This window comes from Suillus discolor, assembly GCF_016758755.1.
Source record: "Suillus discolor strain FC423 chromosome Unknown F5147scaffold_63, whole genome shotgun sequence".
NCBI lineage: Eukaryota > Fungi > Basidiomycota > Agaricomycetes > Boletales > Suillaceae > Suillus > Suillus discolor.
In genome coordinates this window covers 91,557-106,144 of record NW_024541310.1, presented here as the reverse complement: position 1 = coordinate 106,144, position 14,588 = coordinate 91,557, and the positions used below count along the sequence as shown (strand labels likewise).

The window sequence follows — 14,588 nt, the reverse complement described above, 5'->3', positions numbered from 1 at the left end:
TGGGGGGTTGAGAAAAGCCATCAGAGGCCTTTTTTTCATGATTTAGTTGTAATCTCCATGAAAATTTTTGAAAAAGTTGGTTGCATGAGCTTTTGCCAAACACTGTAGCCTTACGATTCGCGCATTTTCCCTTTTTTGCATGGAGAATACAATCAGCTTTATATTTCGCAGTAAAGTCTCCATACAATGTAGTCTTCATAATGTTGTGCTTAATGTCCAGCGGTCGATGGTTTCATTAACCACCATTTCAGCCACACACCCCTCTAGCGAGGGCATGCGCTGAGTTTGAAATTGGCAGAGAGTTGCCTCTCCCCATTAGTAATATATCATTGACCAAACCTTTCTCTACTTCCCAGTCTTCGCTGACTGTCCGCATGCTCCTGTCCTGTAGTCCTGCGTCGCAAGGCTGGCCTTCCCATTGCCTGCTAAGGCCATCCGCTATTACATTCAACTTACCCGGTACGTGGCGTACATCTGTTATTCTGTGTGCTAGAATGCCATCTCTCCAACGAGCATGTGCGGCATTAAGCTGATCGCTTAGCAAAACGTCCCTTAGCGCTTGACAGTCTGTCTTGATCTCGACCGGGAAACCCCAAATGATGTCCAAGAACTTGTCCAGCCCAAATTTCAGTGCTGCAAACTCTAATATAAAAGGTTTGTACTTTTGCTCCATTGTTGACGTTCATTTTGATGCAAATGCTATAGGTAGCAGGTGTTCCATCCACTTCCCTGATGGCCTCTGTATGCATGTCCATTGCAATAGTACTGCTGCTAGTCCCTCTTGACAACCATCGGATGTAACGACGAAAGGTGATCCATCATACTTTGGCGCCTGTAGGATGGGACAAGTTACTAATGTGGCTTTTAGATCTAAGAACACTTTAGTATGCTCTTGATTCCATCGGTTGTCCAGTTTGTGGTTCCTTAGTATGCGTCGGTACGTGTTCTTGGTATATGGGTGTGTCAGCGGTGCATCTTTGACTAAGTTGCGCAGTGGTTCTTCTCGTTTCACGTACCCTAGTACTAGATCCCTAAAATGACTGGTGAGTCCTAAAAATGATTCCAAGTTGAGTGCATCTGCTGGCCTTTCCCAGTTTATGATAGCGGTTAGTTTTTCTAGATCCGGCTGTACTCCTTGTGGCCCTACTGTCGCTCCTGCAAATGTCGTTTCCGTCATGAAGAGACGACACTTTGTAGGTGATAATGACAATTTTCGCTCTCTACAACGCTGAAAGATGTGTTCTAGCTTCTCGAACATTTCATTGAACGTGTCACCTGCGCTACCCCCATCGTCCACGAAGATTTCCATAGAGGTATCTGCAATTAAGTTGTGTAGATGTGCTGCTGTCATTTTGCAGAATGTAGTGGGTGCTCCGGTGAGTCCCATTGGCATACGTTTATACCAAAAGTAACCTCATCCTTCTACATAGAAGGCTGTGTATGGTCTCGACTCTTCTGGAACCTCGACAGCGTAGAATCCAGATGCAAAATCAAATACTGACATGTACTTATGTCCACTTAGTCGCAGTTGCTTGGCTTGTATATTTCCTTGTGGCATTGGCACTATAATGGTATGTCTGTTCACTTCGTTAAAGTTTTGACAAATCCTCCATTTTTGCAGTTTGTTCTCTTGTGCCGCTATAGGTGCTTCCTGGAGTTCGCATTCCAGTAACATGAATGCTGGTGGTTGTCCCTGTTGCACGTACTGTTCGTTGACTTTGCGTTGAAGTTCCTCTAGGGTGAGTCCTCCTTGTTCATGTGCTTTTTGCGCTAATACCGTGGTAGTGCAACATTTAACCTTTTCCGCTGGTGCCTTTTCGATAATTCCTGCGGCCAACATCTTATCGATCCTCCCGTGCACGAACTGTGCTTGCGGTGGTGTAAGAGCTCTCTGCTGAATGCGCAGATTGAACATTGCGTTCTCTGGTATATTCAGTCAGTGTTGGGCCCCTGGGACCGGTAGGACTTCCGCGAGTGAACATGTGAATATGTCTGAATATTTCACTACTAGACCTTCCACTTGTTTGCATTCTTCTTCGGTGAGTGCTTCGCCATACTGTACTGCCTTCGCAATGTAGGTGACTCGCTTTGGGTTCGCTGGGTTCGTCGTTCTAGTGAATACCGCTGCCTCGTCGTTTGATATGATGTGTACTGAAGTACTCGTTTCTAGACTTGGGTTCTGATCAGTATGGATTTCTGAGTGTGCGTCATGACTTTGTGGTTGGACTTCTCTTGTAAGACCATGTTACCCTTCCTTCATCTTGTCTCTCCGTTGATTCTTGTTGTAGATTATCGTTGAGCCGCCTTCTCCCGTTATATGCACCACGTCAGTTTCGTACTCGTGTATTGCTCAGAATGCTTGCAGTAATGGTTTCCCTAGCAAGAACTCCCATCCGCCTCCGCTTTCGAATACTTCAAACTCTCCTTCTGTCTTGATTCCACCTATCGTGACTTCTCATTTCCATGCTGCTTTGGAGGGTATTGCTGCGCCGTTTGCCATGTGTAATCTCTTTAACGACATTCCCCATCCTCCTAGCTGACTTTTCACTTGCTCGAATGCTGTTGTGCACATGGCATTGACCATAGCACCTTCGTCAAAAAGTGCCTTGACTCGTATTGTTTCTCCTTGCTTTCCTTTGAGTGAGACATACTGCAAGAACGGTTGACAGTTGTGGTGAGTCTCTTTGTCATCCATCGAATACAATTCAACAATGTCATATTGTTCACTAGAACAGGGTTGTATAGCAACATATTCTGTATGATTGGAGTGTTTGACAGAGGTGTAGTGCTTGTCCTCACATGTCTCCTCTCGGCACGCGAGGACAGATTGTTCCATGTACTGAGGTACTCTCTGCATTAGGGTCATTTGGTTGTCCTCTACACCAATGACCCTTGGCCTTTTCCCTGCTCCGCAGCTTCTGGGGCGAAAATCTCTTCAAGCACGTAATTGACTTGTACTGCCGTTGCCCTGTTGTATGTTCCGAGGGTTCGAGTGCAGATGCCTCGCCAAATTGTCTCGTTCTTCGGCAGTTGTGCGTCTGGTGGTAACTGACATGCTGGACTGATGTGTCTGTGCGCTCCGCACCGGAAACACTCTCCTGAACATATTTGCGCTGTACCCGGTGTTAGGGGGAATGGGGTAGTCTCATTGCACCTTGCACCTTCTCCCCACCTTGCTGCCCACTGTCTTCGCTGCTCGTTGTAGGCTGTGTGGCCCGGGTCTGTATCTGCTTGGTGTGGTATTTCGTTGACTCTCGCTTGTAGGTTGTCTTGTTCTTCTTGTGTAGGTGCACTGCGCAATACTTGTTGTCCGTTCTGACTCTGGTTGGTTGGTGTATAGCGTACTTGTCTTCTGGTAATCTGCCCTTGCTGCATCATAGGGTTTTCTCTTGTCTGCAGCACCATTGCACTCATCCCTCGTGTGGGGGTACTTGCCCCGAGTGTTGCTTGCTGCATCTGCAAGCGCAAAACTTCCACTGGGTCATGCTGACGGCTCTCTAAGCGCGCAATACAAACATTCTGTGCTCTTTCTGCCTCCTTTTTCTCCTTCTCCTGCTTCACTTTGTCCTGCAGTATGTCAACATTGACATCCTTGATCTCGTTGAGAAATGTGTCCCAATTGGGTGGTGCTGGTGTCGTCAAGTCTCGGAGAACCCTTGGGAGCACGTCTCGGATGGGGTGAATGAGAACCGGTGCGTTGGCTACTCCTGCATCCTGCACCAACGTCTTGAGCTGATTATGGAAATGAATATGCGACCACATCTTGATTTCTGCTAGTGTAATGTGTTCTCCTACATCCTCCTCTTTCAACCTTAACACTAGTAATTTTTTCTGATATTCCAACATGGTTTTTCCTGCTACCATTATCATAGGCCACTTCGTTTTGAAGGCTGCTTTCACTGTGGTCCATGTGCTCTTGTGCTGTGCATCATGGTTCGTCCACCAGTGATCAGCTGAAATTAGTGCGCTGAATAACACAACCTTTGTCATCTCATCTGTGATTCTGTTGATCAGGAAATACACCTCGGTACTTCTCATGAAGTTTTGTGCATTCTCGCTCTCTTTCCCGTGAAATAAAGTTGGTAGCAGTCCGCTAGCCATGACGTTAGTTGGTGCTGGATGTAGTTGGGCTAGTTTTGGGGCTGCGGGGATAGTAGCTTTCGTGGCTCTAGGTTTTGCTTGTATGAAGCTAGGGAACAGTCTTCTCTCTCTAGGGGGACTCGGTTGTTGCTCGTGTGGAAATGGAAGTTGTTCTAGTGCTAAGACGCTTGCGTGTGCTAGACTTTGGGGTTGTTGCTCTGAGAAAAGAATTGTAGATGGGTCTGGTGCTCCTGTTAAGGATTCCTTATCATCTTCTTCGTTGTTTGCTAACTGCTGCGCTACTTCGTACTCTGACTCCTCAGCTTGTTCTTGTAGGAACTCTACGTGCGATGGTTGGTTTCTGGGGTGTCGAGAGGTGATGAGTCTGATGAAGGAAATGTACTGTCTGAGAGATCTGCATCTTTAGTGTTTTTCTTGCTATACTTATGAAGAGAAAATGCTATGCTTTGTGCGGTTTCCTCGTGTTCTGACACGAGGCTTGATACTTGTTCTGGATTGGTTCTATACTCGGCTCTGGCTCTGTAGCTCTGGACTCTGCTCTTGACTCTGCTCTGGGCTCTGAAAACTCGAAGGAACGGTAGTGACTCTGTGAGAGGATCTTGCTCTGTTCACCAGTTGGAGTGGGCTCTGCTATTGCATACGCTGGACTCGACAAACTGATGATGTGTGCTACCGACGCCGAAACCTTGCCTAAACCCCACGACTCTGCTCCAAACACTGCAAAACACCTCAGCCACCTGACCTCCTGCCTAGGGGTCCCCTGCTCCAACGCAGCTATCCACTCATCTTATCCACTCCTTGATCTGACCATTCCCTGACTTGCAACTTTTATTGTTACATTCCCAAGGTACATTAAGAAACTAGCCCTGCTGAACTTGTCCCAGATCCAATACAAATAAATTTTACAACCCTGATACAAATACATGACTAGCAGACACCAAACAAAATGCAAACATATATACATATACAAAGTTAGGAAACACAAGACAAAAACACAAACAAAATTGTTCAATAGTTAGAAGTATGGATATTAGATAGAGTGGCCAGATTGGTGGATGAATAGTCCTGAATCATTTGATGTTCATCAGGAGATGATAGAATAGTGGTAGATGAATTCCCAGTATCAAGGGAAGAAGAAGTATGGCAAGGAGAGGGAGTATAGGAATCATCCATTAGGAATAGGGGTTGAGTTCATGACTAAATGATGGGTTAACATGTCAACTTGTTCAAACATGCAAATATCCTTACATCTTGTAAGCCTATTCTCCTCATCCTCTTGAGCAACATTAACTTCAGACTCAATAGGATCACATCCAATAGTGATTTGAATGACCTCATCAGGCTCAAGATTATCAACAAGTTGTTGCAAGGCAAAGGTTGAGTTCATGGCTAAATGATGGATTAACATGTGAACTTGTTCAAACATGCAAATATCCTTACATCTTGTAAGCCTATTCTCCTCATCCTCTTGAGCAACATTAACTTCAGACTCAATAGGATCACATCCAATAGTGATTTGAATGACCTCATCAGGCTCAAGATTGTCAAGAAGTTGTTGTAAGGCAAAGGAGAAGTTATGAGATTGTGAAGGACAGGCAGGATTTTGATTCATGGTGAAAGATTGATCATCATGTTGGATAGGAGGATTAGGTGCTGGTGTTGGCAGATGTGGGGATGCAGACCCAGATGGCTGAGGTGACTGGTCAACTTCACAAAATATGAAGCCATTTTGTGAAAAGGTTTCATTGAGCACACAGGCAAGTTGTTCTGGGAAAGACTGATCCTTGGGTGACATGAATGTACCAGAAGTTGAAATGGGTGAATTAGAAGTATGAGTGTGAGGCTAGGGGTAGGTACAACATCCATAGTGCTGAATGTTATGTGCACATTTCAAACTCAGCTGGAAATTTCCAGACCCCCTATCTTTCCAGACCCCTATTTTTCAGACCCCTATTTTTCCAGACCCCTATCCAGCCTACCAAACAAACCAGGGCCAAAGGATTATTGGGAGATGTAGTCATATGACGAGCCCCTTCAGTGAATTCACCCGTCCCAGATAAGCAATCAAATATGACAATGTACCAATGGGAATGGGGTATCCCATGTGGGCCCATGCCAATAATTGTACCATGATACATGAGTGGGCTGAGGTCATGTGTGTACCTGAGACAAATGGATGGGCTGGGAGTATATAATACAGCAAGTAGTATAGGAATGGACTAGTATATAGGGCATCATGGTGAATCCGGTTTACAATGGAGACGGGTAGGCTGGGCGAATGTATGTATCCAAGGCAGACAGATGGGCCGAGTGTGTATAGTATAGACAGTGGTATAGCAATGTACTATTATATTTGGACATTATGAATAGTGAATCCAGTTTGCAATGGAGACAGGTAGGCTGAGTGAATGTGTCCCCAAGGGAAATGGGTGGGCCGACAGAATGTATTCTCGAGGTAGACAGATGGGCCGAGAGTAAAAGGTATAGACATTGGTATAGGGATATACTACTATATAGGACATTATATATAATGAATGGTGTACAATGGATATGGGTGGGCCGAAATGTGTGTACCCACATGACACAGATAGGCCAAGGCCAGTTACCAGAGAGGAATAGGCCGGATACATAGGTTGGCCAGACGGATGTGTGTACCCAGGGCAAATGGGTGGGCCGAGGGCATAGTGGGTGGGCCAGATATTTGGGTTAGCCGGACAGATGTGTGTACCCAGGGCAACTGGTCACATGACAGGAATGGGGCAGGTGCATCCGAGAGAAATGGATGTGCCGGATAGTGTTAAGAATGTGCTCAAGGGTCAAATCCAAAGGGCTTAACTTCAGCTCGTGCGCTGCACCCCTTACCCGAGTATGTGCCCCTAACTTCTGAGGGCTGTCAAACAATGTCTGAAGGTTACCAGATGATGTCTGGAGGGCATCGGGCAATGTCCGGAGTCCGATGTCCAATGCGTGGGAATTCTGGTGGACGTTTGGGAACAAGTGATAAGACTAATCCGGACGATGTCCGAACCAGAAAGGAAACAGCGGAGGACTACCAAAGGTAGAGGCGGAGGTGACAAGTCTATAGGAGTCAATCCTAAGACAAGCAGAGGACAACGAGAGAGAACTCAAGTCAGACGGAGGAGGGAATGAGCAGAGTCTAAGATAATATTTGAACTAAGGATGTACATAAATTCTACCGGGTTTATATACTACTGAGGATTTATCGGAGAGTAAGCCAGCGCAGTCCGAAGCTATGTGAGGCTGTGGACGGAGGGTATAGAAAAGTCAAATGCTAGTCTATCGGAAAACAGTAAATGAAGCCAGAGATTAGAACAGAGGAAAATAAAGGCGGAAATGAAATGAGGTACGGAAAATGATTTGTAGTCTAACTGGAGTAGGAATGTACAAAGGAATAAGGCACGGAAGTTAGATGCGGGTCGGATCTGGACATCCAGAAATGATGGGCGTGACAAGTCCGGGTCCGCAACACGGGATATGACAGATAGACAGGTTGGCCGGATGAATAAGTACCCAGGGCAAACAGGTGGGCTGAGGGTATATAGTGGATGGGCCAGATATACGGATTATCCAGATAGTGCTGGATAGACAGGTTGGCCGGATGAATGGGTACCCAGGGGATATAGTATAGACATTGGCATAGAAATGTACAATATAAAATAGTATGTATGACAGATGCAATGTACAAGGAAGCGACTAAGTTGGAAGAATCCTATAACACCAGACATCTGGTCAATGCCATCATCTGCTAAGTCCATCACCAGGTGGATCAATCTCACAAGTGTATCATCTGGTACATCCAATTTTATCTGGTCATCTGACATGCCAATTGTCCGGTGCATTTTAAATGCATTCACTGATTGATCTAATACATTGATACTGAGAACTAAGTAAAAAATGAATCATGTATGCTAGTATTACTTGGGCCCATCCCCAAACGAGTTCTTTGCATGCCTAGCACTGACTGACTAACCTTGTTGGTGTGATTGAGGTGCAAATAATCGCTGTGGCAAGGGAGCCGAGACAGACTGACCATCCTCGGGTACATTTGGTGACCCAGTGACCAACATGCGAATGGTGCTGGTGGAAGGCATGGATTCCATTGGGACCGTGTGAGTTGGTACCAGCAGTGCCCCAACCGGCTGAATGGGTAAACCAGATTCCCTGATGGTAGGTGCCAGATTGATTGTGGAGGTAGAGCCAGATGTGGGCACTTGTTCATGCCTTGTGACTGGTGAGCCATCTCCAACAGGGCAGGCACCAGTCGAGAACACATCTGGAGTAAAGATATTATTGGTAACAGCATGACCTAATGCACTGATGGAACCAAATTCGGGGAATATGGGGGTACCGGGAATGACAATGGGTGGTGGATTGAATGCAGGTGGAGTTGTGACTGATGATGCAGCAGCCCTTTGATTGTCCCTCAAGTACCTCGCTATTCTGCTGTAAAGAGTTGATTCCTGGTGGGCTATACAAAAGGTAATACCTTAAGACTCAAAAGTGCGAGTGAGATGTTCGTCCCAAAGAGACTGCCTGTAGGATTATCTCTTGACATAAAATGCAAGGGATTTCTAATTAAGATAGAAGATAAGAGAAGGGAAGGATATCTCAAGTACGTTCAGAGTTCCGAAGAATTGTCCAAAGTGTCCGATGAGTTGTCTGAAGTGTCTGGTAAGGGTCCGACATCAAGAAACAAAGGTCCGAGGTGGTGTGAAGCTTCCAGTGAGCTTCCAATGGAATAGCAAGGTTTCCAGTAGAGAATACAGCGGTTGTCGAAGTATAGAACTCTGCGTAGTATAACTAGCAAAGTCCGTCGAAAGACTTAAGGATTTCAATAGCAAAATGGCAGCAGTGAGGCCAAACAATCGTTCCAAATGAACAAAGATTGATTGCGTGAAGTACTAAATTCCAAAAGTGACTACTACTAACTATGACTCGAAGCAAGGGAATTGAAGTAAGTTGCAAGTATCTAGCGAGCCAGAATATATCCTACAACATGAAATTCCGGAATCTGTGTAGGCAAAAACTGTAGCGATATAAGACATCCGAAATGTAATAAGATTCAAGGTGAGTCGCTACAAAGATACACATGTAATAATGCACGAGGTGCATATCTATACATATTAGCGAGGATTTTCGATGTATGTGCCCCTAGACATAATAAATAACAGATAACCAAATCAAAACACACCAGTGAAGTCAAACAGACAAGGATAGGACATGGTACGGAGGATCGGAAAAGCTAGAAAGGCCTTGGAAATAGGCAGATGACCTTCAGACGACTCAGACAAGTGTGCAGAACTTTCGGAAGATCAAAAGTGTGTTGAGGAATGTAAGATGTGATTTTGACCAGATATGTGCCCAACACTGACCCAAGTGTTACACCGCCCACCTGGAAAGTCAACTGATCTACAAGTCCCTTCTGGAGGCCGAATTGTTCTATATAGTTAGCATGCAGCTCGTCGATGCAACAAGACAGATCATTGTGAATGGTATCATCATGTGTGCATAGCTCCTGCATATCAATTTGAATTTGGGCCAGCATTGTCTCAATCTCTGCATTACTTAGATGATGGGGAGGCTGATGAGACTGAATGGGCATGGAAGTGGTGGCAGGGGAGGGGGGCCTTTGAGTGCAAGCCGGATAGACAGGAGTGTACCGGACCTCATCTGGTGTCTCCTCAAATGGTGTGGGAGGTAGGATACTATCATCCATGGTTCAATCCAATGGTTCTTGGGGAAATCATCATCAGATGGCACTGGGGCGGCACTTGGCACAGTAGGAGCATCATTGAGCATCTCGACATCAGCATTAGGTTTCTCCGGGATAGGACTAGGCTGTTGAGTATCTATGACAAAGAATGACTGAGTAGGGACACAACCAGACATGACAGACTTGCCTTTGCATTGCCTAGACTGCTTAGCCTGCTTTGCTACTCTGGTAGCCTTCAAGCGAGTGGTAATGGGTGCGACCAGTAGTATGGGCACAGTGATTGCAGGCACGTCCGGTTGCATTGGCCGGATGCATTTCATCCTCCACTGGTTGCAATCCCCACAAGTACAGGCTACCAGGCCCTTTTTAGTGAGCCAGCTCTGACATTCTACGTCCATTGCGATGCATCTCGTACATGGTCGAATAGATGAACTGATGGGTTGCTGTGAAGGATGAGTATGAGCTGTCCGGATGGTAATGACAGGATGTCTCACTGGCTGTGGATGCTTCCCCTTCTTGTCCTTGTCTGTTCCTAAATGCTGGGCATCTGACATAGACTATTGTGCAATATTACATTGGTGGCACTGACTAGCGTTGCAATGAGATAGACCTACTGGTTTCGTGTCTTTGACCTGGTCAAGACATAACTGCAACCAGATCAGGCATGCACCAATAGGTAGAAGCAGTACCCACCTTTTGTTTGTCGCCAATAGACTCCACATCTTCCTCAGGCTTGCATTCTGCATGGTCAGCAGCCTCGTTTCTGGTATTTGAAGGTGGCATCGGCCGAGTCCGGATGTCGACAACCGGTATTTTCTGTGAAAATTTTAGGTTTGTCTGAAAATACATAAATGAACATACCTTTTTGAGCAGATTTTGTGTCTGTTGCCATGGCTGCATAGTATCGTTAGGCGCGTGAAAGATGTGAAAAGAGACTTACATTGACTTCCGGATCATGAGTGGCATCTTTCATCGTTATTTCCTGGGTATTATCATCCGATGATGGTGACCTCACTCTTGCCTTTCCTGTGCCCTTTACCTGATCATGTCCTTTTTCAATGTGAACTCCATCACTATCAGTGTTGGTGTCACTCAAGATTCGCTTGGACTTGACTATTTTTCTTGTGGGGGGGCTGACACTAAATTGTCATTTGCAATGTTTTGATGGGCCAGAAATTGCACCACCAGGGATGTTGATGACAATACTGGGAACTGGCAAAGTGGTGATTGGAGACACTGAGGTTTGTGCTGGTGCCAGTGAAGATGTTGGACCTGCCGGTGCTGGTGTACATGGGCCTGCAGGTTCAGGCGCAGAGGATGGACCTGCCAGTGCCAGTGTACTTAGGCCTGCCGGTTCAGGCGCAGAGGATGAGCCTGCCAGTGCAGGTGCTGAGGTTGAGCCAGCAGGAATGGTGATAGTAGGCGATGGGTCAAGTGTCTTTGAGTATAAGGGATGATCCTGGCAAATGTCCTTGTTGTTCCCAACCCGACTCCAATCTGACACTTGCACCAGTTGTGCAGTGCCCCTTTGAGAGTGATGGACCTCAGCTGCCATTGACATCAGGCAAAGGGGGATGTAGGTGGCAAGTGTGAGGTGGGAATGGACTGCATTGTTCTATAACAGAATCAATATCACAATATATAACAGAATATAAAACATACCAATTGAAAAGCAATGGTGCAGCTCAATCTCATTTTATCTTCTTCTGACTGTAAGCAGAGCACCTGTTCAACCAATTCATTCAATGTGTCCAGAAGAACAATGAGTGCCTGATTTGCTGTGGCAGCAGCAGCAGAGGTATTGGGGTTGTAAGACATGTTTTCAATAAGATGATGGTGGCAGCTGGTTGGCTTGGAAAAGAGAACCGGGAGGGAATGGCAAATTCTGGAAAATTTTACTAATACTGGATCTCTGGGCCATCTCGGAGATTGCTGGATATGTGGTCAATACACTGGATCAATATGCCGAATGAATTTGGTGGCTGTGTGAAAACTTGCCATACATTATCATTATCAAATTCCGAGGTAAGTATCCAGTCACAGGCTATGGAAGCACAAATGCATTATTCCAGTCATTGCATACAATAGATTTAGATCTTATATTCTGTAGAATTCAACCAATGCCGGAAAAAGATATTATCCCCCAGAGATGAGACCGACTAAATTACAATCAAGCTGGAAGAAGATATCATCCTTACACATGACTCTGGATAACTTGCAATTGTCTCACGATGTCGAAGGTACACAACCCACCACTTTCAGAACCTGAAAGGCACTGAACATTCAGTGGTAGTGTTTGACATTTTGGAGCCACAAGGTAAAGGGCAGATCTACAGTAACCCTTGGATGAATTGCACTAGCATGGGGGAATGTGAGTGTGGTGTTGTGCTGCTACACAGGACTAACAATTAAAAAATTTTGAAGACTCAGATGTCTTGTCAGCTCATGACCGGTGGAAGGATGGGAGACAATTGAAGATGCTAGAGCACATGAAATGCATCCGGTCAGGAGACATCGGGTTTGCCCAGATGTCAGGTCAACCAGAGACCGACATATTGGATATGTGATTCCTGCTTCAATCACATGTTAACTGGTTATCAACTCCCCCATCCATATCAGTGTTGGACATGGGATTTCAACCAGCCAGCAAGTTAGATCCCCGCCATGCACCTGACACCATGAACAGCTCTTCAAACACAGCAGTCGTTTGTCCGGTCAGTACCTCAGGTATGTCAACCTCCATTGAAAACAACCCTCTCGACATGGGTTTCAGTTCACTTCTGGCAGAAGATGAGCATGTGGTCCAGAGGCCTTTGGACATGGGCTTTTGCAGAGATCCAGTGCATGATGTTCCGGCTGGGTCATGTAGGTCTTGTCATTGTGTTGTGTCACACTGTTCAATGCAACTGGACCAGATTCCTTTGAACATGGGCTTTCAGACAGATCTGGCATCCTGTCACTCATGTATGTGTCATTCATATATCTTGTTCCATTCTCACATGTCAATCCAGTGGACATTGAACCAGATGATCATTCTTTGGATATGGGATTTGAGACACTCCAACCGGATGGGCACCCTTTGGATATGGGATTTAACACACTCCAACCAGATGCTCACCCCTTGGATCTGGGATTCAATGAACTCCAACTGGATGGGCATCCTTTGGATATGGGATTCGACACAGTCCAACCAGACGATGGCCCCTTGGAAGCATATCGTCCTATTGCCCTAATTGATACCACTTGCAAGCTACTTACCACCCTAATAGCAGAACAAGTCACACATATCCTAGAGCAACACCAGACCCTTCAGTCACTTCTACCATAGAACCCTGTCATAGGACGTGTACATTGGCCTGCAAAACCTGGACTACCGGACACCGGCCGATCCATGTAATCCAGGATTCAACGAACTCCAAACAGATGAGCACCATTTAGATATGGGATTCAAGACACTCCAACTGGACAATGGCCCCTTGGATCTGGGATTCAATGCAATCCAACTAGATGAGCACCCTTTGGATATGGGATTCGGTACACTCCATCCGGTATATCCGGATCAGTCAAGTACGTCTTCTCATTGTAGTGCCTTACCTTGTTGTGTTAAGAAAGTGCTCAAGGGTTGAATCCAAAGGGCTTAGCTTCAGCTTGTGCGCTGCGCCCCTTACCCGAGTATGTGCCCCTAACTTCCAAGGGCTGTTGAACAATGTCTGAAGGTTACCGGATGATGTCTGGAGGGCATCGGGCAATGTCTGGAGTCCGATGTCCGATGCGCAGGAATTCCGGCAGACATTCGGGAACAATGGATAAGACTAATCCAGACGAAGTCCGAACTAGAAAGGGAACAGTGGAGGACTACCAGAGGTAGAGGTGGAGGTGACAAGTCTATAGGAGTCAATCCTAAGACGAGCAGAGGACAATGAGAGAGAACTCAAGTCAGACGGAGGAGGGAATGAGCAGAGTCTAAGATAATATTTCAACTAAGGATGTACATAGATTCTACAGAGTTTATATACTACTAAGGATTTAATGGAGAGTAAACCAGCACAGTCCAAAACTATGCAAGGCTGTGGACGGAGGGTATAGAAAAGTCAAACACTAGTCTATCAGAAAATAATAAATGAAGCTGGAGATTAGAACAGAGGAACATAAAGGCGAAAATGAAATGAGGTACAGAAAATGATTTATAGTCTAACTGGAGTAGGAACGTACAAAGGGATAAGGCACAGAAGTTAGACACGGGTCGGATCCGGACATAGATAGATGTCGGCCAGATCCAGACATCCAGAAATGATGTGTGTGATAGGTCCAGGTCCAGAACACAGGATATGACAGTTGATTGTGAATCCAGTGGATATTCAACTTGATCAGAAGCCTCTGGACATGGGCTTTGGGACAGCTCCAGCATCTGATCTCATGGACCACCCATGTAGGTTTTGATGCTTATATTTTATTGTATAACATTGTTCACTCTCAATTAAGTGCATAGTAAGGAAGACATGCCTTTGGACATTACAATCGCCACACCAGATCGGTACATGGTCTTCCGGATCCATCATGTAGGTCTCCCATACCATCAAACATCAGTGTTATTTATCGGTATTTAGTTGCCAATGGTGAACCGGAACCCATTGGATTTGTGATTCAGCGCGCTGTGGGCAATTTGTGTTTGGCGATACACTGGTTGGAGATGGACAGGGCCCACAGTACAATGTCACCAGAAGAAGCATCTATCAGCCAGGAAGTTCTTCAG

General features: G+C 45.8%; 4 protein-coding genes across 4 annotated transcripts; 1 reads left to right on the top strand and 3 right to left on the bottom strand.

Annotated features, from left to right (window-relative positions):
* Positions 1–2,877: 2,877 nt before the first annotated feature.
* F5147DRAFT_777819 (uncharacterized protein) lies at positions 2,878–5,896 on the bottom strand (the record flags this gene model as incomplete). The annotated part of the gene is made up of 5 exons (XM_041442034.1): positions 2,878–4,421; positions 4,484–4,705; positions 4,759–4,818; positions 5,350–5,490; positions 5,542–5,896. The coding sequence occupies 5 exons, from the start codon at positions 5,894–5,896 to the stop codon at positions 2,878–2,880; spliced, it is 2,322 nt and encodes a 773-aa protein (XP_041288713.1).
* Positions 5,897–8,087: 2,191 nt separating this feature from the next.
* On the bottom strand, positions 8,088–8,677 carry F5147DRAFT_777818 (uncharacterized protein; the record flags this gene model as incomplete). Its single annotated transcript, XM_041442033.1, has 2 exons — positions 8,088–8,557; positions 8,617–8,677. The coding sequence occupies 2 exons, from the start codon at positions 8,675–8,677 to the stop codon at positions 8,088–8,090; spliced, it is 531 nt and encodes a 176-aa protein (XP_041288712.1).
* A 1,010-nt stretch (positions 8,678–9,687) lies between these two features.
* On the bottom strand, positions 9,688–11,653 carry F5147DRAFT_777817 (uncharacterized protein; the record flags this gene model as incomplete). The annotated part of the gene is made up of 7 exons (XM_041442032.1): positions 9,688–10,392; positions 10,450–10,482; positions 10,529–10,651; positions 10,697–10,729; positions 10,776–10,948; positions 11,018–11,450; positions 11,498–11,653. The coding sequence occupies 7 exons, from the start codon at positions 11,651–11,653 to the stop codon at positions 9,688–9,690; spliced, it is 1,656 nt and encodes a 551-aa protein (XP_041288711.1).
* A 413-nt stretch (positions 11,654–12,066) lies between these two features.
* Positions 12,067–14,478, top strand: F5147DRAFT_656194 (uncharacterized protein; the record flags this gene model as incomplete). The annotated part of the gene is made up of 10 exons (XM_041434074.1): positions 12,067–12,075; positions 12,098–12,206; positions 12,278–12,370; positions 12,455–12,562; positions 12,609–12,700; positions 12,751–12,799; positions 12,847–13,019; positions 13,177–13,402; positions 14,318–14,394; positions 14,443–14,478. The coding sequence occupies 10 exons, from the start codon at positions 12,067–12,069 to the stop codon at positions 14,476–14,478; spliced, it is 972 nt and encodes a 323-aa protein (XP_041288710.1).
* Between the last annotated feature and the right edge of the window lie 110 nt (positions 14,479–14,588).